The 13,145-nt window shown below is 49.8% G+C and overlaps 1 protein-coding gene across 2 annotated transcripts; it reads right to left on the bottom strand.

Moving 5' to 3' along the window:
* Positions 1-2,201: 2,201 nt before the first annotated feature.
* Positions 2,202-12,312, bottom strand: fbxl19 (F-box and leucine rich repeat protein 19). Of its 2 annotated transcripts, XM_081610389.1 has the most exons (11): positions 11,598-12,312; positions 8,672-8,872; positions 7,931-8,074; positions 7,267-7,353; positions 6,984-7,169; positions 6,874-6,906; positions 5,408-6,624; positions 5,166-5,329; positions 4,929-5,090; positions 4,631-4,846; positions 2,202-4,523 (listed from the first exon to the last, which is right to left on the bottom strand). In XM_081610389.1, exons 2-11 carry the CDS (start codon positions 8,855-8,857, stop codon positions 4,258-4,260), a joined length of 2,661 nt encoding a protein of 886 aa, XP_081466515.1. In that variant the 5' UTR covers positions 8,858-8,872; positions 11,598-12,312; the 3' UTR covers positions 2,202-4,257. The 2 variants fall into 2 exon arrangements, with proteins under 2 accessions (XP_081466515.1, XP_081466516.1); XM_081610390.1 differs by lacking the exons at positions 8,672-8,872; positions 11,598-12,312 and having other exon boundaries at positions 7,267-7,462; positions 7,931-8,053.
* Positions 12,313-13,145: the final 833 nt, after the last annotated feature.

Here is a 13,145-nt window from a genome sequence, read left to right as displayed (position 1 = left end):
AGAACCAGATTTGTTCTTTGTCATTTCTGTCCAGTAAAACTATTGATCTATAATCAATAGACAGATCTATATAAAGATATAATCCATGTTTCTGTCTCATATTTGTATGGCATTAAAAGGAACTTTAGTTTTCCACTGAAAGCTCTGGTTTGAACAATAAATGCCACATGAAGTTTTATGGATGATGCTCTGATGTCCCATTCTCCTGAAGGCAGCACAGAGCTGCACCACCAGAAACCCTGAAGAGAAGAAGAGCTGTGATTAATGTAGTTACAGTTCTATCCATGTTTTAATGCTGCAGCTCAGTCGGTTGGAAATAGATCAAAGTTTAAACTGGCATGTTGAACATCTTTTATCTGGTCATTTTGTGGAATATTTAACAACTAGAAAATGGCAAAGAATAAGAATATTGATCCACTCTGATTGGCTGCTGTTAGACGCCTGTGAAAATAATTTCTATTCTCATGACTTTTTTGTTCTCTGGAAAATTATCTTGATGATAAAAACAGAAACAAGCATAAAAATCAAAACATCTACAATAGTGATGGTAATATTAATAATAAAATAATAGTCAGTGCAAAGTAGCCTGTAAATTCTTTGGTGGGGGGGCAGGGGGGGCTGGATAGAGGCTGGGGGGGCGCTGGGCCGAAAAAGGTTGAGAAACACTGAGTTAGGTGGTCCCCAAACTAAAGCTTTGTGTGCTTTGGAGTTTCTGTGCTGATGATTTATTTTTGAAGCGATAAAAGCTGGTATCTCTTGAACTGCTACAAAATAAATCTGTATTTCCTCCTTCAGCCCACTGGCTGCAATGTTGACACCTTGAGATGCCATGAGACCTAAATCCTGAACATCATGGCATGGAGAGCATCCCAGTTTTCCATGTCTGGTTTATAACCATTCATTTTATCTGTTAAACTGGTTCTACTGGTCCTGTGTCCAGACAGAGGGATAATCAGTAGCCCAGCATCTTGACCTGTTTGTTCTGAAGATCCTGCAGCTTCTCTTCCTAACATGGCGCCTCCTCACCCTGACTCTCACACTGACAGGAGGAACCACAGAGCTCTGTTAGGTTAAAGCTCATCTTCTGAAGTTGGGATGTTTTTCCTTCAACAGGTTCCAGAGGAATCACCTCAAACCAGATGTTGGACTGGATTTTATTTCATTTGTGAATGTTAGAGTTTCAACAGTGGAGCTATAAAGGTTGAAAAACGTTATTATTTTGGAGGAAATCTCATCAACATCAATATTTCCTATAAATAAGAGGCTAAAAATAGTTTGATAAAGAAAAAGCCTCTCAGACTCTGAGCTCAAAGCACCAAACTATTTTTTTAAATCAATTAATTTAATTTCACATAATTATCGCGGTAGAAGCCATTTGTTTGTTAAATACTTAATGAAACATATTTACCATGTTTGATGTTTGTTATAAATGACTTATAATCACAAAGATCGAGGTAATTAGTCCAAGTTTGTCGTTTATTGAACGTTCAGAAACTACAGCAGCTGTGATGAGACACAGGAAAGAAAAACAACCTGAACAGGTGATCAGCTCTAAACCAGTCGCACCTTTTCTCTGTCATTTAAGCACAGCCGTTGCCATGGCAACCTCCCGACCAGAGATTATGTTAAAACATAACATTCAGTCCGATATCAGGTTTTCAGGCTTGATATTTATCATCAATAATCCTCATGAACACAGCGGTGGTTGGTTAGTTCACTTTAATCTCCTGCTCTGCTGTTATTTTGGTGACGGAACCGAAAAACATGTTATGTTGATTGTTGTTGTTTAATAAAGTTCTGAACGTTTTGAGCCAATCAGAGGACCTGCTGCTCTCAGCCAATCAGAGGACCTGCTGCTCTCAGCCAATCAGAGGACCTGCTGCTCTCAGCCTCCATACCTTCAGAGATCCACTTGTTGCTCCGCTGCTCTAGTAAAGCAGGAACAGTTCAGAAACGATAAGAAATGAGAAAAAGCTATTTATTAAGTGATTAGTTTCTCAAGAACGATCTAAAACAGACTTAATCAGTCACAGCTGATTAGTGGGTGAACTCAGTGAACCCGTCACTCTGACGGATCCTCCTGGCAGAACCGGAAGTGCTGCTGGATCTCCTCTGTGATGATGGAGGAACTGAGATCTCCTGCTTTCCACTCATTTAAGGCTAAACCAGCAGATAGTGAGAAATAAGCACACAGACAGGAGTAAAAACGAACCCATTGCTTCTTTATTCATCATTGTACAGTAGTCATTCATACGTAGCTGCCTTGAGTTGGTCTTTTTTTGTCTGTTTTCACCGTTTGTTCCACCTTCTTCCTCGTTTCCCATCAACACGTTGGAAGATTCGCGGACAAAATAGAAAACAAACCGAACACAGAATGAAACAGGAAATGCCCCTTTTTCCACAACAAAAACTACATTTGGCAAAAAAAGAGGAGCAGGGAACATCGAGTTGATCCAGTGCATCGAGAATATACCAAGATCCAAAACTGATATGTTCAACCAATCAGCTTCGATCTGCTCACCTGTTGCTAGGTGAAGCCCGCAAAGTGACCCCCCCCCTCCCACACTGTAAAAAACAACTTAAAACATATAAAACTGTGAGCTGCTGCCGTTTATGGCACAACGAGGCCGGAGGCGCCGCAACATTCAGCCCACCAGCAAACACTCTGCAGAACCGAACCGGGCCAAGCCGGGTCGGTTCCGAATTAATACACAGAGAGGAGCAGCAGAACCAGAACCAGGCGCCATCAGTGATAAACCGCTCACCATTTTTTTCTCAGAAATAAAGTTGAGTTCTCCGTCCTCTGATCCAGTTTCTGAACTGGTTCTGATCCAGTTTCTGAGCTGGTTCTGATCCAGTTTCTGAGCTGGTTCTGATCTGACCCGTCCTGAAGCATTCCTGGGTTTGGCAGCTTTTCACTCATCTTCAGTTGAGAAACGATCAGAAAATGTCTCAATTATTATTATTCCTTTATGCATCCGGGCAGAAAACGACTTCGGAACCGGGTCAGAGTCAGGAACCGGGTCAGAGCCAGGAATTAGTTCAGAGTTTCAGAATCTGGTTTTAGGTCAGGAATCTGTTCAGAGCTGGAATCATCTTTGGAATTCTGATGAATTGGTCATTTTGGATCGGAACTAGTTTTCGGGTCGGAACCAGTTTTCGGGTCGGAACCAGTTTTCTGGTCGGAACCAGTTTTCGGGTCGGAACCAGTTTTCGGGTCAGAACCAGTTTCGGGTCAGAACCAGTTTTCGGGTCGGAACCAGTTTTCGGGTCAGAACCAGTTTTCGGGTCGGAACCAGTTTTCGGGTGCCCTCCTCCTGATAGTTTTATTTGTTTTGATACTGAAAATGAATGGAAACAGAAAGTAAAGACATGAAGGCTCCGATATGATCTGAAGGAGATGAACAACATTTTCCAGAATAAATCCAGGACTGGGACCGGACCGGACCGGACCTCCTCTCCGCAGAGATCAGAGACTCAAAGCCGCGCACACGAGCAGCGATATGAAGATGCTCTAAAAACCCAGATGAGTCACTCTGTGAAGTTTCTCCGTCCCCTTTCTTCCAACCGGACCGAGCTGCAGCAGAACCCTGAACCAGACCAGAACCAGCTCGGCTCAGACCGCGGCGGGAAGTGCTGCTGTGGCACCGAATAAATTAAAAGTCAACAAAAAATACTCCTGAGAAATAACACGAGATCAAGATTCGATCGGACCAGAACCAAAGAGGAGGGGCTGACGAGGCTCAGTTTAGACACACACACACACACACACACACACACACACACACACACACACACACACACACACACACACACACACACACACAGAGACAGGGTAGAGGGTCAGCCCAAACACCCGGTGCCGGGACAGACTGGAGGCCTGTGCCCGGGTCCGAACCGGTCCGAACGGACCCACAGAGATTCTGATGGGAATGTGGAGGAACGTTGAGCTGGAACGTTTCAGGAAGCAGCTCTGGGTGTGTGTGTGTGTGTGTGTGTGTGTGTGTGGCTGAATCAGCAGCTGACGAGGGGGGCCGTGATTGGTCGAAAGGAGGGAGTGTTCAGGGAGGTCAAAGGTCATTTACAGTAAACTACAGGTATATACACACACCCATAAATGTACAGAGGAACGAATATGTACATGCTCAGGGTTGCCAAGTTTCACCAAGTCTCCTCTGAGGAAGAGCTGCTCCTCCTCTTCCTCACCTGCTTGTAGTGTAACACGGGCGGAGGCGGGGCTTAAAGCGGTCACATGACTTAGCTGTTCTTCAGCAGCGTTCTGTCGTCAGGAAGAGCCGAGGAGGACGAGTTAGCAGCGACGGTGGCGGCGCCGGCCGAGGAAGAGGAGGCGGCGGCGGAGGAGGAGGTGGAGGAAGAGGAGGAGGAAGAGGAGGACAGGAAGGGGAAGGAGAGCAGCTGTCCCGACTCGGTGGAGAGGAGGGAGCAGGAGCGCAGGTCGACCGTCTGCAGGGCGGAGCAGCACTGGAGCAGCTGGACGCACTGTTCAGTTAGCTTCACACAGCCTGCGCGCACACACACACACACACACACACACACACACACACACACACACACAGTGTGAGCCTGACGAAGGGCGAGGATGAGGAGGAGGAGTGCTGGCCCCGCCTACCTGCCAGGTTGAGGTGAGTGAGGCTCTCCCTCAGCGGCGACACAGTGAGGTTGCGGACCGTCTGGTCGCCGACGTTCAGGCAGTGGCTCAGGTCCAGCCGGGTCAGCTGGGGGGTGTGGCGCACCAGGAGGCGGGACAACGCGTCCGTCAGGTCCAAACCGGCCAATCGCAGCTCTGTCACGTTCTGGAACCGCCCCGCCCGGCTCTCGCTGGGAGCTGAGGACCAATCAGAGCGCAGGACACTGAGAGCCGCTCTGGGCCGAGCAGCAGAAGGTTAGAGAGGCGGGGAGGGACTCACCTGTCCGGGACTCGGGTGGGGGGGCCAGCAGCTCCCTCAGGTGAGAGTCTTTAAGGTCTTCCACTCTGCTGAGGTCCAAAAGCTTCAGACACGGACAGACGGCCTGACAGAGGGCCGAGACGGCCGGCCAGGCGCAGCCGGAGACGTTCAGCTCCAGGAGACCTGGAGGGGGACAGAGGGTTACAGCAGAACGATCCGGACCGGAACGAGGCGGAGCGGCGGGCGCCACACCCTCACCTGGGAGGCGGTTGATGAGCCACATCAGCTGCTTCTTGGAGATGTTGGTGCAGCCCAGGTTGAGGGAGACGGGCTGCCGCCGGATGATGCCGCTCAGCATCGGGGGGGTGATGGAGCGCTGGCGGCTCAGGTCGATCTGCGTCCACAGCCTCTTGTCGCAGCACCTGGGAGGGCCAACGGGTCGACAGGTCAACAGGTGACCAGCTGGCGAGCCGCCCAGCAGGAAGCAGGAAGTGACTCACCAGCGGCTCCAGGTGCGACACACCCTCATGCAGACGCAGAGCTCCCGCTGGCTCAGGTAGGTGAAGACTCGCAGCCAGACGTCCCGCGTCATGATGTGGGCGGAGCCGCAGTCCAGCAGCAGGCAGCTTGGCTCCGGGCAGGCGGGGGGCGGCCGCACCAGGTGCCGCTCCATCTGGACGGGCCGGGGGGGCGAGGGCACGGCGGGGGGGCTGCGCTTCATCACCTGGGAGCGCGGCGCCAGGCGGGACGGCTGCGAGCACGGCGACGCCGCCATGGCCGACATCAGCAGGCCGCTGCTGGCCACGCCCCCCCCGTTGGAGGTGGGAATGGAGGACGACACGCCGCTCCTCTGGCTCGGCGTCTTGCTGTTGTTGCGGATCTTGTTGCCGCGGCTGCCTTTGGCTCCGCCCCCTCCGCCGCCATGTCTGTGATTGGTCAGAACGCCGCTGGCGTTCTCCTTCTCCCCGCCCCCCGCCCCGCCCCGGGTCCGCCCGTTGCGCGCTTCCTGTCCGTTGCTGCGCTGCTTCGCCGCGAAGCCGTCGTGCAGTGAGGACGGAGGGATCTGATTGGACGAGAGCGGCGAGGGGGGGGGCAGGGAGGCGGAGTTCTTCCTGCTCCGCTCCGGAACGTCGTCCTCCTCTGGGTCCATCAGACCGGGTTTGCGTCCCCGTGACGGCATGTCGGCCCCGCCCCCTCCCCGCCGCCGGGCCTTGTCCCCGCCCCCCCGCGCTGGCTCCTCCTCCCGCTCTTCCTCGCCCCTCTCCCCCTCCCCCTCCGACTCGTCGCTGGCGCTGAAGCCGAGTTCGGCCAGCCGCCGCGCCCGCTCCCGCTCGCTGCGGCTCCGCTCCCGCTCCGCGCGGCTCCCGCCGCTGTTGCCGTAGACAACTGGAGGGGGTGGGGCCGGGGAGGACGACGAGGGCGAAGACCCGCCCCCCTGCTCGTCCCGGAGCGAGTCGTCCGAGTCGGACTCCGAGTCGGACTCTGAGCTGGAAGACGAGGAGGAGGAGGAGGAGGGCCGGCGCTCCAGCAGGCACATCCTGCGGAAACGCTCCAGCTTCTCGCGGTGATGCGAACGCTGCTCAGCGCTGGACGTCGCTCCGGCCGCCGCCGCGCTGCCCCCTGCTGGCTGGGAGGAGGACGAGCTCTGCTGGCCTCCTGCCGCCGCCACAGAGGAAGAACCGGGTCCGTTCGACTCGCCCACTTCCTGTTTGGGTTTCTGACCAGAACAGATGGAAACTTCTGAGTTTGAATTCACATCAACATGAATCCAACATGGCGGCCGACACGCTGCTTCCTGTCTGTTAAATCAGAACCAAACCTTCAGCTCAGAATTACAATCCGTCAGATTATTCATGTTTCCTCCTGATGCATTTTGGTGATTCTGAGAACTTTGGTTCTGATGTAACTGCAGACAGGAAACGTGGGCGTGGCCTCACTGGGGGTCAAAGAAATGAAGGCTTCCTACCTTTTTGAGACGTTTCTCATGCGCGCCTTTAATCTGAAGGGCAACAGGAAACGGCGGATCAGAGTGGATCCAGACCAGTACCAGAACCACACAGAATGGACCGGGCTCACCTTCTTCTTGGGCCCACTGTCCATTGGCTGCTCCTTCTCCTTCTTCCTCTTGTGCCCGCCCTCCGGCCGGGCCGCCTCCTCCAATGGGGGCGGAGCTTTCTTCTTGGGGGGCGGGTCATCCGTCAGCTTCCAGCGCCCCGCCTCCCCGTTGTCCAGCCGCCGCTTCCCCGACCCGTCCGCCTGGTCCTGGATCCGAGAGACAGACCTGATCAGAACTCTCTACTAACATGGCGACCGGACCGGACCGGACCGGACTGGACCGGGCCGGGCCGGGCCGACTCACCTTGCTGGTCTTCCCCTCCTTGTGGCACTTGGGACACTCCCAGCAGTTTGGGATCTCGTCGTTGATGATCCCGTCCGCCTTTCCCATCTGCAGAGAGACGGAAACACAGATGGCATCAGCAGGTTCTGCTCTCCAGAACCGGTCCAGGTTCACCTCCATCAAACCGAAGCCAGCGAGCAGCTCAGAGTCTCATGGACTAAATCAGACAGAGAGAGAGAAATGTTCGGTTCTGGAGGCGTTCTGGACCGGACAGGTGAGGTCAGAACCTGGTCCAGACATTAAAGGGCCGGTGTTCTGTGTTTTCCTCCACCTGTCATTAAAATGCTTCATAAATATTAATTCAATAAATACTACTTGAAATTGGGCCTCTGTCTCTTTAAGAAGCTCCTGCTCTTCCTGAAGCTCCGCCTCCAGTAAGTCATCCCAACATGGCTCCTCTATTAACCCTTTAACGTTTCTACCAGCTGCTCTGAGCAGCAGCTCCTGCAATGAACTCAGCCGCTGTTTGCTAATTGCTGCTGGCTAGTCTGAAGGAGCAGAGAGGGAGGGGCCCTGGAGGCGGGGCTAGGGCCATCCAGGCGTTTTACAGCTCAATGGTTGCTATAGAGATGAAAGGATTTCTCAAACATGAGCAGCAGCTGCTGCTGGTTCTGGTCCGACTCACCTTGAGGCAGCTGGGGTGGATGATCTCGTTGCAGATGGTGCACTCCATCAGGCAGAGGCTGAACTTCTCCTCCTCAGAGTCCACTGTGTCTTCCTTCCCCGCCTCGCCGCACGCAAAACACACCGCTGTGTGAGGCAACACGGGCTGCACGTACACACCACACACACACACACACACACATTTAATTTATCTTTGGGATCAATAAAGTATTTCTGAATTGTATTGAATCCATTTCAGTCACATGAACTCAAAAATGCAGATTAAATTCATAAAATAAACTGAAAAGAAATGTTACAAAAGAAATGATAACATATGTAATGATGCTGAACTATAAAAACAGTAATGTAAAACACATTAAATATTTAGTCAAATTCCAATTCTAAGTATGCTAAGCTAACACTGTTGTGTTAGATTTGCTAATAGCAGCGGTAGTTAATCTACCACTGCTATTAGCTAAGCGATAGTTAATTTATCACTGCTATTAGCTAATAGCAGCGGTAGTTAATCTACCACTGCTATTAGCTAATAGCAGCGGTAGTTAATCTACCACTGCTATTAGCTAAGCGGTAGTTAATCTACCACTGCGGCCTGAAAACATAAAACTGTAACGGACTGAATGTTCTGTTCTTCATGGGAAACATAATAAATACAGTTACTAAAATTAATGAAGTCAAAACAAAGTCCTGATCTGGACAGAAATACAAACTACTGTCTGTGTGTGTGTGTGTGTGTGTGTCTCACCGCTGTGCACTGTCTCTGCAGACAGGACTGCTTCATCCTCCCCGGTCCTCCGAACTTCTTCATGTCCTTACAGAAGTGACACTCTCCACACTCGGTCCTCATGCAGGCCTGGCAGCGCCGGCACCGGGTCCGCCTGCGCCGCGCCCCGCTGCCCGCCCCCCCGCCCAGCGCCTTACTGCCCGACATCCCCCAACAAGTCAGCTGCACACAGAGAGAGAGAGACGGGTCAGAACCAGACTCCAGTCGGGCCGGCCTGCAGTCTTCCAGAACCTCTCCAGAACCTCAGGACTCCGGCAGCTCGCTGCATGACATCAGGAAAACGGGTTAAAGCTGCGACGGCTCTTCAGACAGGAGGCGACATGCACGCAGAGTTTGGTTTAATATTTAGTGCTACTATAAATATTATGATGTAAAACATATTTTTAGGAAAATAGTTTTACAGCCACACTTTCATCTGAACCAGGATTTATTCCAGAAAGCTGCGTTTAATCAGATTTCAAACTAATATACAAGATCCAGTTTCCATGAGATCATTTGTGACAGAAATGATTAGATCGATTGGTTAGTTCTGCTGACTCGCATATTAAAGATGAATCTAGGTTTTTCTTTCAGAGCACCAAACAAAGAATGACATTGTTCTGCTGCCCTGCAGCCCCGCATCATGACACCTCCTCCTCCATGCTGCATTCAGTCAGAGCGGTAAGCTGAGGAGAGCCGTCTTCCTCAACCTGAGAGCTTCAGAGTTCAGAGCTGGACTCTGAGGGAAAGATCCGGCAGCCATGTTGGTCAGGGCAGTAGTCAGGTGTGTCCCAATCAGTTCCAACTCAATTCTGATTTGACGCTGCTGCAGGTGACAGGAGGAGTGGAGACTGGCTTCCTCTGGTTCTGGTTCTGACAGACCACAACGATCCAGCAGCAGGCCCAGCGGGCATCTCGGTCATTGCCTGCCCACAGAGTCAGCTGTGCTCTCCCTGGACTGGAAGCTGTTTTTATTTTTACCTCAGAGTGGCCAACTCTCTGTTATTCCTATCTTTATTTATACAACAGGGGCTTATGCACTTCCCATATCTGTGCCTTCCGTCCCTTTTTTTCAGCCGTTACGACATGTTGGCAACGGATTAAACTGTCGCAACGTGTTTTTCCGAGCTGCCTTTAAACGCAACATGAGGGCTAAGATGCTAGCTGCGTTTACACCTGGGCTGCAGCGACGCAGACCTGCTGCTGCTGGGCAGAGCTGCTCAGGTGTGTTAGAGTCATGGCAGCAAAATGCTAAGAACTTTGCAGTTTTTCCCCCAAACCAAGTTGATTAAAGCTGTTAGATGCAGGTAATGTTAGCTAAAGGACGACTAGCTAATAATACAGGCGTCTCTGTTCAAACGTAGGCAGCACTGGCTACATTCACTTGAGTAACTTTTTTATATCACTGTAATGTTGTCATTTACTTGAGTAATATTATTATCGCTACGTTGATTCATTTTGCATTTAAAGAAATAAACTTCAGAGACGGGAAACATTAGATTTTTGCAACGCATGAGCTAATGTTTGAACATAATTCCTCAACATTTTACACACATCACTGTTCATTATGTGTTAAACATAGTTAATTATCTGAAAGGTTACATAAAGGTTTGTTATTTGTATTAAAGTAAAAGCTGGTTTACCTTCCCCCTCAAAATAAGCCGATTATTGATCAGAACCTGCAGCAGAACCTCAGAGCCCAGAGTTTCCCCTGGTGAACCGAGCCTGGTCCTGGAACCCGACCCGGTAGAACCAGCTGGGGTCTACCAGAGAGCGCCAGGTCCAGGTCTTCACCCATCCCGGCCAGCTGGACCCTCCAGTAGAACCAGCAGCAGCAGGAACCACCATGAAGGAACATAAGGCTTTATAGCTAACTCAGTTCCTGGCGCTGACCCGGCTGCAGAACAGAACCGTCCACAGACCCAAACCCAGCAGCCAGTCTGCTTGGTCCCGTCGTTGTACAACAATCTGCTTCTGCAGCAGCAAAGAGATCCGGAAACACCAGCAGGTTTCTCCCTTAATAACAACACTTTGTTTAAAGTGCATTTTAAGGCTACTTGTTTCTTTCATTTGGTTTGATATTCTGAAACACTGAAGCGAAACAAACATGAAATAAGAAATCAGGAAGGAGGAACATGGTATGATACCATCCTAATATTTATCGAGTTTCCTGTATAAATATTTGACCTCCAAATGTTTCATACGTTCAGCAGATGGAAAATATTCAAACAAAGCTTTTGTAGAAACAAGAGGTCTCACTTTAACATAAACTGCAGGTTTAAACATGTTTGTTGTTCATTTAGTGAAGTTACTCACGGTGGCTAGAAGAACCAGAAATGTTACTCAAGTACAAGTACAGTGTAGTAAAAATACACTTGATCCAAAAGGCATCTCCAGTTAAAGTCAGCAGTTATTATCTGGCTGGTTTTTATTCCGACAGTAACCAAAAGCTGCAGATTCCCAGTGATTGTGTGTAAAACACAGCAGGTGTTAAATCAGCTCCTGTTAATGATTACCGCAACAGATCTAATAACAACAATATTGATCACCTGGAAGCCTGTTGGCTCCATGTTGGCAGCCAGGAATAATACGGATCTGCTAATGGCTAACAGCTAGCTTGCTATAGCCGCCTCCATTCAGGCATCTGCACCGCCGCGCGAGTTATTGTTGTGTTAATTGAACAATCACACACCTGTACGACACCTGTACAGACACCCAGTCCCTGCCCATAGCCCCCCCATCCACACCTGCAGGAAAACACAACAGCAGGCATGCTAACGTGTTAGCAAGCTATTTACCCCCTGCGGCTGCTTCCTCCTTCAGGATCCCAACAGTAACCAGCTGCAGTCGGGAAGGCAGAAGGGGGCGAGCCCCCGGCTGCGGACACACAGACACGGCGGCCTCTCACCTCTTCCTGCTAGCTCGCATGCTCCTCGCTGGCTCATTAGAATCGATATTAGCCAACAGTTAGCCGTTAGCTGCAGCTATTAGCCGTTAGCTTCAGCTCAGCGCTTCCTTGTTTGTTCCTCCGCGGGGCTGCTGCAGCTGCTCTGTGCTCCGGGCTGCTCCCTCACTCGTGTCCCATCACGCTGGTTCCGCCGCTCCGCCGAGCTCCTGGGCCGGGCCAGCCTCACGGACCCGCGCGGGGGTCGAAACGTCTCAGTTGGTGGATCGATCGCTGTGGATAACGTGAAGGGCGCAGCGCCGCTGAGGAGCTGGCGGAGTCGTGCCCATTCACTCCTCTCTCTCTCGGTCTCTCTCTTTCTCCGCAGTGAGAGTCTGCCTCGCTCCGCTCCTCTTCCTCCTGCGAGGCTTCAGAAAACACAAAAACACACTAACGCCTCGCTCTCACCAGCACTGCCTTCAACATCCCCGTGTAACCCTCCGCCAAAAAACTAGTCCTCGCGCATTAACATGAATCGGTTAAAGCGCTGCGCGCGGCTTTTGTTCTCGTGTCTATTGTGTGTGGCGCCTGCTTGTTGCGTGGTGTGCGTGGTGTGGATCACCGCTGGTGTCAGCCAGCTTGTCACCTGTGACACGTTTCTAACCTCCGCATTGATTACATCACACAGGTGACCGCAGATGCCGCGTGCCGCTTCACCCTCCGAGCGTAACGAGAAAAATAAATAAATAAATAAATGGTGGAACAAATGTAGTAAATAAAATATGGACAGGAAAACTGCGCACGCTCAACCTCTGCGCGATGACGTCACATCTCAAGCAAGGATTTTTGGGGTGTGTAGTTTTTTAAACTTTGCCCCAAAATAATGAGTCAACTTATCAGTTTAACGTGCAATCAAAACATAGATAATAAAGACAAAATGTTGTGGAAATTTATGACGTAAATAAGGTTAAAACATTAAACATACATTAGTAAATCAAAACACGGAACAATCCGACTTGGAAACAAATTGGTTTTATATTATTATTATTATTATTATTATTATTACACACTTTAAATAACATCCTTCAAAACACCCAAAAATACTACATATATAATGCAAAATCAACAGAACAAAAATAAAAACAATGCAAAGATATGGATTGTCTTTAGTGGAAATTTCAAATATTGGCAAAGTTAATACAAAGCAAAGGAATTGAAACGTAGAACTAACGATGAGTAGTCCAAGAACAGGTGGAAACTTACAGGGTTTCCATTTATCTTTGAAGTTTGATCTGAGAATATTATGAAACCTGGATGATCCAGTTTCTGGTCAAAAGTAAGAAAATCTGAAGAATTGACCAATTGTTGTACTTATTACTGTTACAAATCTGTGCTAATATATTTGTCTCAAGATGTTATGTATTCAATCACCAAAGGAACATATATTTCGTGTTATACACAAACCACTATGAATGCAGATAAGCAGTTCTTACAACAACTATATTTCTAATGCAGCTGTATTTGAACTGGTGCAAAAACTGCTAGTCTTTGTAATTCTAAGTTCAGGAACCT

This window comes from Poecilia reticulata, chromosome 8, assembly GCF_904066995.2.
Source record: "Poecilia reticulata chromosome 8, P_reticulata-male-v2, whole genome shotgun sequence".
Lineage (NCBI taxonomy): Eukaryota > Metazoa > Chordata > Actinopteri > Cyprinodontiformes > Poeciliidae > Poecilia > Poecilia reticulata.
Note: the sequence above shows the minus strand (reverse complement) of the source record. Positions and strands in the feature narration are given on the sequence as shown.